Source organism: Phocoena sinus, chromosome 1 (genome assembly GCF_008692025.1).
Source record: "Phocoena sinus isolate mPhoSin1 chromosome 1, mPhoSin1.pri, whole genome shotgun sequence".
Taxonomy (NCBI): Eukaryota; Metazoa; Chordata; class Mammalia; order Artiodactyla; family Phocoenidae; genus Phocoena; species Phocoena sinus.
Window position 1 is genome coordinate 180,669,097 of NC_045763.1, and position 12,178 is coordinate 180,681,274.

Below are 12,178 nucleotides of genomic sequence, written 5' to 3' on the forward strand. Positions count from 1 at the left end.
TAATTTTAGCAAGATCTGTTGAAACAATCATATGATTATTACATTTATTTTTTTTTCCCTGGAATTACATTGCTTCTTTTTTGAATGTTAAAGCAGGATTGTATTTCTGTAATAAATCCCACATGGTTGTGATGAATTATGCTTTTTATATATTGTTGGATTTTATTTGCAAATACTCTACGTAGGATTTTTGCAACTATTTTCATGAGGGAGATTGGTTTGTTATTTTCCTTTTGGGTTTTGTATCAAGTTTCTGCTAACTTCATACAATGGGTTGGGAAGTATTCCCTCTTTATCAATTCTCTAGATTTTGTCTAAGACTGGTACTATTTCTTCTTTAATAATTGTATGAAATCATCAGAGATGCCACCTGGGCCTTGAGGTTTTTTTTGAGGAAAGATTTTAATGACAACTTCAATTTGTTTAATAGATATTAGGTTATTATTCTCTTCTCTCAGTTTCAGTAGGAAGTGGTTTGTAAGAATATGTCCATTATATCTAAATTGTCAAGTTTGTTGATATAACGTTCATGACATCCTTTTATGGTCTTTTTAATGCCTTTAGTGATGTGTCTTTTGTTATACTACTGTGAAGAAGTATGTCTTTCTGATATATCTTGCTGAGGGTCTGTAAATTTTATTGGTCCTTATAAGCAATCAGTATCTGCATTTTTTGATACTTTCATCAAATGTTGCTATTTCATTAATTTATATTCTTGTCTTTATTATTTCCTCTCTTCTACTTTCTTGGATTTATTTTATTATTCTTTTTCTAGCTTGTTTAGGTGTATACTTAGAGTACTAATTTTCATCTTTTATGTTTTTCCCTAAAAATGAATTTAAGGATATAAATTTCACACTGAGCATAACTTCAGCTTCATCCCACACATTTTTATATTTTTGATTTTTACTATCATTCAGCTAAAAATTTATAATACCCATTTTGATATCTTCTATGCACTCTGAGTTATGTAGAAGTTTATTTTTAAAATTCTAAACATTGGAGGATTTTCTAGTTTTCTTTTGGTTGTTGATTTCTAGTCTAAATCCATTGAGACATACTTTGAATTATATCTGTTCTTTGAAATTCACTGATACTTAGTCTATTACAAGCATATACTTGTTTCAGGTAAACCTTTTCACTGGAAATAAATTAATTTTGTCCTTGTTGGGTTCACTGTTGTTACATACATATCAATTGAATTGAATTTTGTTTCTCATGTTACTAAGTTCATTCTTATCTGTCCAGATTTATGTTTGTTTGTTTATTTTTCTACCAATTATCAAAAGTGGTGTGTTAAATTCTCTCACATGGTACATTTAAAAATATTTATCATTTTAGTTCTGTCAAATTTTGGTTATGTATTTTGATGCTATTTTATTAGGTGCACACAGATTGAAACGTTGAATCTGTATAATTTGAGTCTTTCTTTACCTATAGTAATGCTTTGTTTTTGTTTGGTTTTGCCGTAAAATCTACTTTAGCTGTACCAACTGGCGTTTGCCAAGTATTTACAAGGTGTACAATTTTTCATCCTTTAACTTTCAACTTTCTGGATTCTTACTTGTAATGTGTATGTCTTACAAGCAATATATAGTTAGTGTATGTAAAATTATACTTATTCAGTCTGACAATCATTTCCTTTACAATGGATTATTTAGTCCATTTACATATTAATGTGATTACTGATATGTTTGGGTTTATAGCTACTACCTTACTATACTAGATATATATCCTATCTGTTCTATGTTCTGTTTTCTCTTTTTTTTAATTGTTTTCTCATGGGCAAATCAAATTTTTTGTTATACCATTTTACTCTCTCTTAGCTTGTGGATTATACGTTCCTGCAGACTTCCTTTAGCTGTTATCATAGAGATTTCATAATGCAAAATTGCCTTATTACAATTGAGTACAAATTCGTAGTTTTACCATTTCTCTAGGACACAGAACACTTTTATTTACTCTTCCCACTTTTTGTATTATTATGTCATGCATTTTCATTGTACATATAGTTTAAGTCCCAAAGATATATTAATATTATGTTGTCCAACAGTGTTCTTTTAGATTTACCCATATATTTATCAGTAATTTGTTCCTCATCTTTTCTTTTTTTTTTAATTTATTTTTTGATACAGCAGTTTCTTATTAGTCATCCATTTTATACACATTAGTGTATACATGTCAATCCCAATCTCTCAATTCATCCCACCACTACCACCCCCCCACCACCACTTTTCCCTCTTTGTGTCCATACGTTTGTTCTCTACATCTGTGTCTCAATTTCTGCCCTGCAAACTGGTTCATCTGTACCATTTTTCTAGGTTCCACATATAGGCATTAATATGCAGTATTTGTTTTACTCTTTCTGACTTACTTCACTCTGTATGACAGTCTCTAGATTCATCCACGTCTCTACAAGTGACCCATTTTCCTTTTTATGGATGAGTAATATTCCATTGTATATATGTACCACGTCTTCTTTACCCATTCGTCTGTCGATGGGCATTTAGGTTGCTTCCATGACCTTGCTATTGTAAATAGTGCTGCAATGAACATTGGGGGTACATGTGTCTTTTTCAATTATGGTTTTCTCTAGGTATATGCCCAGGAGTGGGATTGCTGACTCATATGGTAATTCTACTTTTAGTGGTTTAAGGAACCTCCATATTATTCTCCATAGTGGCTGTATCAATTTACATTCCTACCAATGGTGCAAGAGGGTTCCCTTTTCTCCACACCCTCTCCAGCATTTGTTGTTTGTAGATTTTCTGATGATGCCTATTCTAAATGGTGTGAGGTGATACCTCTTTATAGTTTTGATTTGCATTTCTCTAATAATTAGTGATGTTGAGCAGCTTTTTATGTGCTTCTCGGCCATCTATATGTCCTCTTTGGAGAAATGTCTGTTTAGGTCTTCTGCCCATTTTTTGAATGGGTTGTTTTTCTTAATATTGAGCTGCATGCACTGTTTATATATTTTGGAGATTAATCCTTTGTCTGTTGATTCGTTTGCAAATATTCTTTTCCCATTCTGAGGGCTGTATTTTCATCTTGTTTGTAGCTTCCTTTGCTTTGCAAAAGCTTTTAAATTTCATTAGGTCCCATTTGTTTCTTTTTGTTTTAATTTCCATTATTCTAGGAGGTGGGTCAAAAAAGATCTTGCTGTGATTTATGTCAAAGACTGTTCTTCCTATGTTTCCCTCTAAGAGTTTTATGGTGTCCGGTCTTACATTTAGGTCTCTAATCCATTTTGAGTTTATTTTTGTGTATAGTGTTAGGGAGTGTTCTAATTTCATTCTTTTACATGTAGTTGTCCAGTTTTCCCAGCACCACTTATTGAAGAGACTGTCTTTTCTCCATTGTATATGCTTGCCTCCTTTCTCATAAATTAGTTGACCATAGGTATGTGGGTTCACCTCTGGGCTTTCTATCCTGTTCCACTGATCTATATTTCTGTTTTTGTGCCAGTACCATATTGTCTTGATTACTGTAGCTTTGTAGTATAGTCTGAAGTCAGGGAGTCTGATTCCTCCAGCTCCGTTTTTTCCCTCATGAGTGCTTTGGCTATTTGGGGTCTTTTGTGTCTTCATACAAATTTTAAGACTTTTTGTTCTAGTTCTGTAAAAAATGCCATTGGTAATTTGATAGGGATTACATTGAATCTGTAGATTGCTTTGGGTAGTATAGTCATTTTCACAATATTGATTCTTCCAATCCAAGAACATGGTATACCTCTCCATCTGTTGGTATCATCTTTAATTTCTTTCAACAGTGTCTTATAGTTTTCTGCATACAGGTCTTTTGTCTCCCTAGGTAGGTTTATTCTTAGGTATTTTATTCTTTTTGTTGCAGTGGTAAATGGGAGTGTTTCCTTAATTTCTCTTTCAGATTTTTCATCATTAGTGTGTAGGAATGCAAGAGATTTCTGTTCACAAATTTTGTACCCTGCAACTTTATCAAATTCATTGATTAGCTCTAGTAGTTTTCTGGTGGCATCTTAAGGATTCTCTATGTATAGTATCATGTAATCTGCAAACAGTGACAGTTTTACTTCTTTTCCAATATGTATTCCTTTTTCTCATTTTCTTCTCTGATTGCCATGGCTAGGACTTCCAAAACTATGTTGAATAATAGTGGCGAGAGTGGACATCCTTGTCTTGTTCCTGATCTTAGAGGAAATGCTTTCAGTTTTTCACCATTGAGAATGATGTTTGCTGTGGGTTTATCATATATGGCCTTTATTATGTTGAGGTAGGTTTGCTCTATGCCCACTCTCTGGAGCGTTTTTATCATAAATGGGTGTTGAGTTTTGTCAAAACCTTTTTCTGCATCTATTGAGATGATCATATGGTTTTTCTTCTTCAATTTGTTAATATCGTGTATCACATTGATTGATTTTCATATGTTGAAGAATCCTTGCATCCCTGGTATAAATCCCACTTGATCATGGTGTGTGATCCTTTTAATGTGTTGTTGGATTCTGTTTGCTAGTATTTTGTTGAGGATTTTAAAATCTATGTTCCTCAGTGATACTGGGCTGTAATTTTCTTCTTTTGTAGTATCTTTGTCTGGTTTTGGTATCAGGGTGATGGTGGCCTCATAGAATGTGTTTGGGAGTGTTCCTTCCTCTGCAAATTTTCGGAAGAGTTTGAGAAGGATGGGTGTTAGCTCTTCTGTAAGTGGTAGAATTCACCTGTGAAACCATCTGGTCCTGGACTTTTATTTGTTGGAAGATTTTTAATCACAGTTTCAATTTCATTACTTGTGATTGGTCTATTCATATTTTCTATTTCTTCCTAGTTCAGTCTTGGAAGGTTATACCTTTCTAATAATTTGTCCATTTCTTTCAGGTTGTCCATTTTATTGGCACAGAGTTGCTTGTCGTAGTCTCTTGGATGCTTTGTATTTCTGCGCTGCCTGTTGTAACTTCTTTTTCATTTCTAATTTTATTGATTTGAGCCCTCGCCCTCTTTTTCTTGATGAGTCTGGTTAATGGTTATCAATTTTGTTTATCTTCTCAAAGAACAAGCTTATAGTTTTATTGATCTGTGCTATTGTTTTCTTTGTTTCTATTTCATTTATTTCTGCTCTGATCTTTATGATTTCTTTCCTTCTGCTAACTTTGGGTTTTGTTTGCTCTTCTTTCTCTAGTTCCTTTAGGTGAATGGTTAGATTGTTTATTTGAGATTTTTCTTGTTTCTTGAGGTAGGCTTTTATAGCTATAAACTTCCCTCTTAGAACTGCTTTTTCTGCATCCCACAGGTTTTGGATTGTCGTGTTTTCATTATCATTTGTCTCTAGGTATTTTTTGCTTTCCTCTTTGATTTCTTCAGTGATCTCTTGGTTATTTAGTAACATATTGCTTAGCCTCCATGTGTTTGTGTTTTTTTTGCTTTCTTCCCTGTAACTGACTTCTAACCTCATAGTGTTGTGGTCAGAAAAGATGCTTGATATGATTTTAATTTTCTTAAATTTGCTGAGGCTTGATTTGTGACCCAAGATGTGATCTATCCTGGAGAATGTTCCGTGCGCACTTGAGAAGAAAGTGTAATCTGCTGTTTTTGGGTGGAATGTCCTATAAATATCAATTAAATCTGCCTGGTCTATTGTGTCATTTAAAGCTTGTGTTTCCTTGTTAATTTTCTGTTTGGATGATCTTTCCATTGGTGTAAGTGAGGTGTTAAAGTCCCCACTATTATTCTGTTACTGTTGATTTCCTCTTTTAGAGCTGTTAGCCATTGCCTTATGTATTGAGGTGCTCCTATGTTGGGTGCATATATATTTATAATTGTTATATCTTCTTCTTGGATTGATCCCTTGACCATTATGTAGTGTCCTTCCTTGTCTCTTGTAACATTCTTTATTTTAAAGTCTATTTTATCTGATATGAGTATTGCTACTCCAGCTTTCTTTTGATTTCCATTTGCATGGAATATATTTTTCCATCCCCTCACTTTTAGTCTGAATGTGTCCCTAGGTCTGAAATGGGTCTCTTGTAGATAGGATATAGATGAGTCTTGTATTTGTATCCATTCAGCAAGCCTGTGTCTTTTGGTTGGAGCATTTAATCCATTCACGTTTAAGGTAATTATCGATATGTATGTTTCTATGGCCATTTTCTTAATTGTTTGGGGTTTGTTTTTGTAGGTCCTTTTCTTCTCTTGTGTTTCCCACTTAGAGAAGTTCCTTTAGCATTTGTTGTAGAGCTGGTTTGGTGGTGCTGAGTTCTCTTAGCTTTTGCTTGTCTGTAAAGCTTTTGATTTCTCCATTGAATCTGAATGGGATCCTTGCCGGGTAGAGTAATCTTGGTTGCAGGTTCTTCCCTTTCATCACTTTAAGTATATCATGCCACTCCCTTCTGGCTTGTAGAGTTTCTGCTGAGTAATCAGCTGTTAACCTTATGGGAGTTCCCTTGTATGTTATTTGTTGTTTTTCCCTTGCTGCTTTCAATAATTTTTCTTTTTTTAAAATTTTTGCCAATTTGATTACTATGTGTCTCGGCATGTTTCTCCTTGGGTTTATCCTGTATGGGACCTCTGTGCTTCCTGGATTTGGTTGACTATTCCTTTCCCATGTTAGGGAAGTTTTCGACTATAATCTCTTCAAATATTTTCTCGGGTCCTTTCACTTTCTCTTCTCCTTCTGGGACCCCTGTAATGTGAATGTTGTTGCGTTTAATGTTGTCCCAGAGGTCTCATAGGCTGTCTTTATTTCTTTTCATTCTTTTTTCTTTATTCTGTTCCACAGCTGTGAATTCCATCATTCTGTCTTCCAGGTCACTTATGGGTTCTTCTGCCTCAGTTATTCTGCTATTGATTCCTTCTAGTGTAGTTTTCATTTCAGTTATTGTATTGTTCATCTCTGTTTATTTGTTCTTTAATTCTCGTAGATCTTTGTTAAACATTTCTTTCATCTTCTAGATCTTTGCCTCCATTCTTTTTCCGACGTCCTGGATCATCTTCACTATCATTATTCTGAATTCTTTTTCTGGAAAGTTGCCTATCTCCACTTCATTTAGTTGTTTTTCTGGGGTTTTATCTTGCTCCTTCATCTGGTACGTAGCCCTCTGCCTTTTCATCTTGTCTATCTTTCTGTGAATGTGGTTTTTGTTACACAGACTGCAGGATTGTAGCTCTTCTTGCTTCTGCTGTCTGCCCTCTGGTGGATGAGGCTATCTACCTCATCTTTTCTTGTTTCTCATTTTTTGTATGCCTGAAAAAATTAGTTCTTTATTATTTTCTCAGTTTGTGTTTGTCTGCAAATCTCTTTATTTTTTTTCTCCTTTGAGGAATATTTTTGCCTGATATAGAATTCTAGCTTGTCCATTATTTTCTTTCAATGCTTTAAGGATGTCATTTCATCCTTTTCTGTTTTTGTACTTTTTGTTAAATAGTCAAAGACCATTTTAATAGTACGTTTTTGAAAGTAAGCATCTTTTACTCTGCTGCCTTTGAGATTCTCTTTGCCTTCTCAGTAGGTTATTTTGGTTGGACATAGATGTTGGTTTCTTTGTGCATTTTATTCTCCTAGTTGGTAGGACTTCTTGAATCTGTGACTTGATATCTTTCATAGGTTTTGGAAATGTTTGGCTAATGTCTTTTCAAATATTTTTAACATTTTCTCTTTCCACTCTTTCTGTGATTCCATAAAACACATGTTACATCTTTTTCCAGTGTCCCCTGTCTCTTAAAATCAATATTTTCTTTCCTTTTATCTTCTCATTGTTTCAGTTTGGTAATTCTCTGCTGATATATTTTCCAGTTCATGAATCCTCTCTTTAGATGTGTACAATCTGCTTTAAACTTGTATACTGAGTTCTCAATTTCAACTATTATCTTTGCATTTCTAGAATATCCATTTCATTTTTTTTTGTAGATTTGAGTTGTCTGATGAAAGACTTCATCTTAACATCTATTTCTTGACCATATTAGTCGCAATTATTTATTTTTAACTCCTTGTCTGCAAATTCCAATATCTGGATCATCTGTAAGCTATTTTCTAGATCCATTTCTTGCTATTTCTGTTAATGGTTGATTGAATATCAAATATTTATGTGTGGATAAAATTTTAGGATCTTGAGACAATGATGCCATCTTATTCCAGACAATACTCATCCCATCTTCTGGCTGATAGTGTAGGGAAATTTATTCTCTATTCAGTGAGAGACAAAGCTTTCTCTAAGCTTATTTTCAGAACTTTGTTTGCTCCTGCTCATAGAATGTACCCTGCAGGGTTCTTCACTAGAGTTTGGTGTGTATACCAAGGTCCCCCTTCCTGCCTGGCTCTGATATTCCTGGGAGATGGCCACTGCTCACTGTAGCTTTCCATTCACTTCAAACTGAGCTCCTCATTTTCTCTCTGCACAATCAAGAATAGGCAGATGCCCCCCTGGCAAAGCCAGGGCAGAGTATCAAGCTCATTTCGTCATACCTCCCATCTCTCTGGGCTCTAACACGTCAAGTCCTGGCTGTCTTGGCTGACCCACTTTTCTATCCTCAACCCCGTGGGATTTCCAGCAGCTCTTCTGGCTCTGTGTTTGTCACCAGCCCATCTGTATCTAGTCTCTCAGCTTGCGCTGAAAGTCAACAAAGCCCCAAGAGAAAAATGGCACAGAGTGTGGAACTCATCTGAATGGGCTTTTACCAGACCCTTAGCCTCTGGAGTACTGCCTGCCTTGAAAATTCTCTGATCCCTTGAAATACTTGCTTTGGGTCTGTTTTCAGAGTTTCTAGTTCTTAGTAGAAGTGCTGGTCTGATATAGGTTACTGTCATGGTTGAGAGCAGAAGTTCCGTAAAACAATTTTGAACTTGTTTTAATTTAAATTGCATGTTTTGTAGAACATTCTAAACAATAGTACCATTTGATCTCATTTTCAAAACTATTTATCAGTGACTATAAAGATCCTGTTAGACTCTTTCTAATCATTCCTGTCATTTGTTTTCTATCTATAGCGTTTCTAGGATGACATCTGACACACAGGCCTTCACTTGAGAACGACTGAATAAAGAAGTATTTTAGCGTGTCAGTTGTATGATTCATTTGCTCTGTTAGCAACTCTGGACCTTTTTATTTATCTCAGAAGCAACTGCTTGGTGCTCAGTCATCCAGGAGGCAAATATGAACACAAGCAGCCCCATTTTCTGACATGATTTGACATTTGGTATTTTAAAAATACCAATGTTTTTATCAAGGAAAAGAAACCAGAGAAGTTTGTTGGGTGTCCTAGTTCTTATCTTAAGTTTTAATTTTGTTTTGTTTTAATGCATAAGGAGGAAGGACACAATAATACTGTCAATGCTTAAAATTTAAAGCATCTCAATCCTATCTTAATAATCCTTAATAACTGAAATTTAAAAGAGAAGAAACTGTTAATTACTTTGGATATACTTTATACATCAGGTCATAAATTCTGAGTCAGTGTCAAGACTCTAGCTTGTTTCTACATTTCCATAAAATATTATCTATCCAACCATCAATGGTTCGTCTCATGGGTGTTTTATTTGCACTTTCTGAAGAAGAAAAAAGAAAAAGAACACTATTTCAATGACTATTATTATTTTTTTTTAATTTTATTTATTTTTATTTTTGGCTGCATTGGGTCTTTGTTGCGGTGCGTGGGCTTCAGTAGCTGTGGCTCACGGGCTTAGCTGCTCCGCGGCATGTGGGATCTGCCCGGGCCAGGGCTCGAACCCGTGTCCCCTGCATTGGCAGGCGGATTCTTAACCACTGCGCCACCAGGGAAGCCCTCAATGACTATTATTAACTATTAATGTTTTTTAAAAAACACCTTTTTTGCCTTCTGTCTTTGCAAATCTTAATGGCAAAAAGCTCAGTAACTGGCAGGACATACCCTTTTTCCAAATTCAGGGCAACAGAGATAAATGGCAGGCTGTTTTCTGTGAGCTTTGAACATATTTTCTGACTTGAATATGAATTCTAACTTACTTGCTGCTCTAATGCCTGGGAATTTTAAGGTTATTATGAGAAAGCAACACAATGATTCCCGTTAATACTGAGAGGTATCAAGATAGTTTTCCTGGTTTTTTATTTTTTTCAGAGCCTTGCACATTATCTTTTGATACAATGGAAAGTAATAATTTGCTCCTGAAATGGAGTTTTGACAATAGGCCATATATCTTGCACGGCGAGTATATTGAGTTTCTTTGTAAGAGAGATACTTACATTGAGTTTCCTATTATCGGATCGGAATTGAGAGTGCAATGTGACAGAGGGCAGTTAAAATATCCAAGATGTATTCAAAGAGAAAGGTAAGGAGAGGCTTGTACCTGCAACTATTTTTTTTTCTGTTCAGGTTGTTATTCATGAGATTCATTATGTTATAAATTTCAGAAACATTAGGTTCTACAACAGTCCTACTTTATGGTCATTATAAAGGGGAAAAAAATCCCGTTGTCTTTATTTTTTTAAACCAAGCCAACTCCTAGACGTATTAACTAATTCAACAAGCTTTCTGAGTGGTCTAAAGTCAAAGCACTGTTTGCCATTTGATATTTGTGACTCTTTGGCAATCGGGTAAATAAATCAATTTGAGCAATATTTAAATGTGGAAAAATTAACCTACATGTTCTGAGATAAGAGAAAATCACATTTCCTCCCATTTCTCATTAGAAGTTCATAATAATGATGGGAAACACAGTTGTACAAACTTGATACTGAGGGAAGAGCATGTCAATAACAAAGATTAAAATTATGGTATTTGTTTTCAGGAACACGGTTCTATATAAGAATTTGGAAGTTATTTCTCATAGGAATTTTTAAAATATATTTTCTACTACTTGATCAATGGAAAACAATCCTGTTCTTTTCTTAGAGAAATGTTAAAAGAATGCAATAAAATAATGTAATTCATTTTATTGGGTCAGAGTTTTGCCCCCTTTGAAGATACAGTATAAAATGGGAATTATACTCTAGGTTCAACTAAGAACATTTTTAAATGACTTAAAAGTGCATGTGGTACTCTTCTAATGGTTATAAAGAATGAGCTGTATGAACTACATAAGGACAGTTTTTTAGATACTTGGAACATTCTAGAAAAAAAATTCATAAGACACACACAAGTGGAAATCAGAGTAGAAAAATGTATGTGCTATTTAAATTTTTTATTATATCTTGCATTTCCTATTTCTAAGAGAAAAAGGAATAAGTAACTTAGATAAAAAATTGTAGAAAATGGTGTTAGTGTAGTTAACGACATTGAGTTTTTAAAAAGAAATTGGTGGTATAATTTACCAGGGATGGTTACTTACTTTTATCAGTACCTCATTAAAACAAGAACCAGTTATATGAAATATTGAAGGGCTAAGACTGTAATAAATACTTGACCAGAAATGATGCTTATTTCAACCCCCACCTTCTCTCTCTTTTTCTCTTATCAAGGATGTTGTCTTATCAAGAACCCTCAAGAACATGAAAATGAATGGCAAAAAGAAGAACATTTTTGACACATCATAAAATCCTTTATAAAACATAATTGTTAGAAGAAAAATGTTGAATTAAAAACCTCTGATTTTTTACTTGCATGAAGATTTGAATCTAAACTGTTTACGCTGGACATTTTCTTTATAAATAAAAGCTACACATGCTATTGTTCCACTTCTGGTTTGGATGACTTGACATGTGACCTCATCTTTGCTGCATGTCTTTCATCTATTAAAACATCAATTGCACATCAAAATATTTCTGGTTCCTAATGCCAGTTCACTGGACTATATTGTCTTCAATATATGTGCAAAAATTCACACGTCTTTAATCGTCTTTGTTAATATCAGGGTTTTCTGTTACTTTGAGTTCAATATTTATTCAAAAGAACCAGCCACACTAGAGCTGAGAAACTATACATCATGTTAGAGGATTTACTTTATTAAATGAGCCGAGACTGCCCTTCAGACTTTTTAAGTGTAAAGAACTTTTAAAATTAACTGTACTGTTAGCTACCATTCGTTAATAATCAAATGGTTTGTGAATTAGTGAACCTTCCCCATGTTTAAACGTTGCCCAAAGAACACAGCTATGAAAAAGAACAACCCTTACTATTTTTATATTATACACCGTCAATTTTTTTCTTAGATCGGGTAATTAATGGAATCATGCAGATTCTGAAAAATAAAACCTGAAGTCAGAGAGACCTACAAGCACCAAAAAAAGGGTGTGTCAGTA

The 12,178-nt window shown here is 34.3% G+C and overlaps 1 protein-coding gene across 2 annotated transcripts in view; it reads left to right on the forward strand.

Annotated features, from left to right (window-relative positions):
- F13B (coagulation factor XIII B chain) overlaps positions 1 to 11,886 on the forward strand; it is a 33,331-nt gene extending 21,445 nt beyond the window's left edge. Inside the window, exons 11-12 of one of the 2 annotated variants that reach the window (XM_032638629.1) lie at positions 10,059 to 10,269; positions 11,399 to 11,618. In XM_032638629.1, coding sequence (XP_032494520.1) covers positions 10,059 to 10,269; positions 11,399 to 11,432 — 245 coding nt within the window. In that variant the 3' untranslated portion in view covers positions 11,433 to 11,618. Of the gene's footprint in view, positions 1 to 10,058; positions 10,270 to 11,398 lie in introns of both variants that reach the window. The other variant, XM_032638636.1, reaches the window with a different exon arrangement.
- Positions 11,887 to 12,178: the final 292 nt, after the last annotated feature.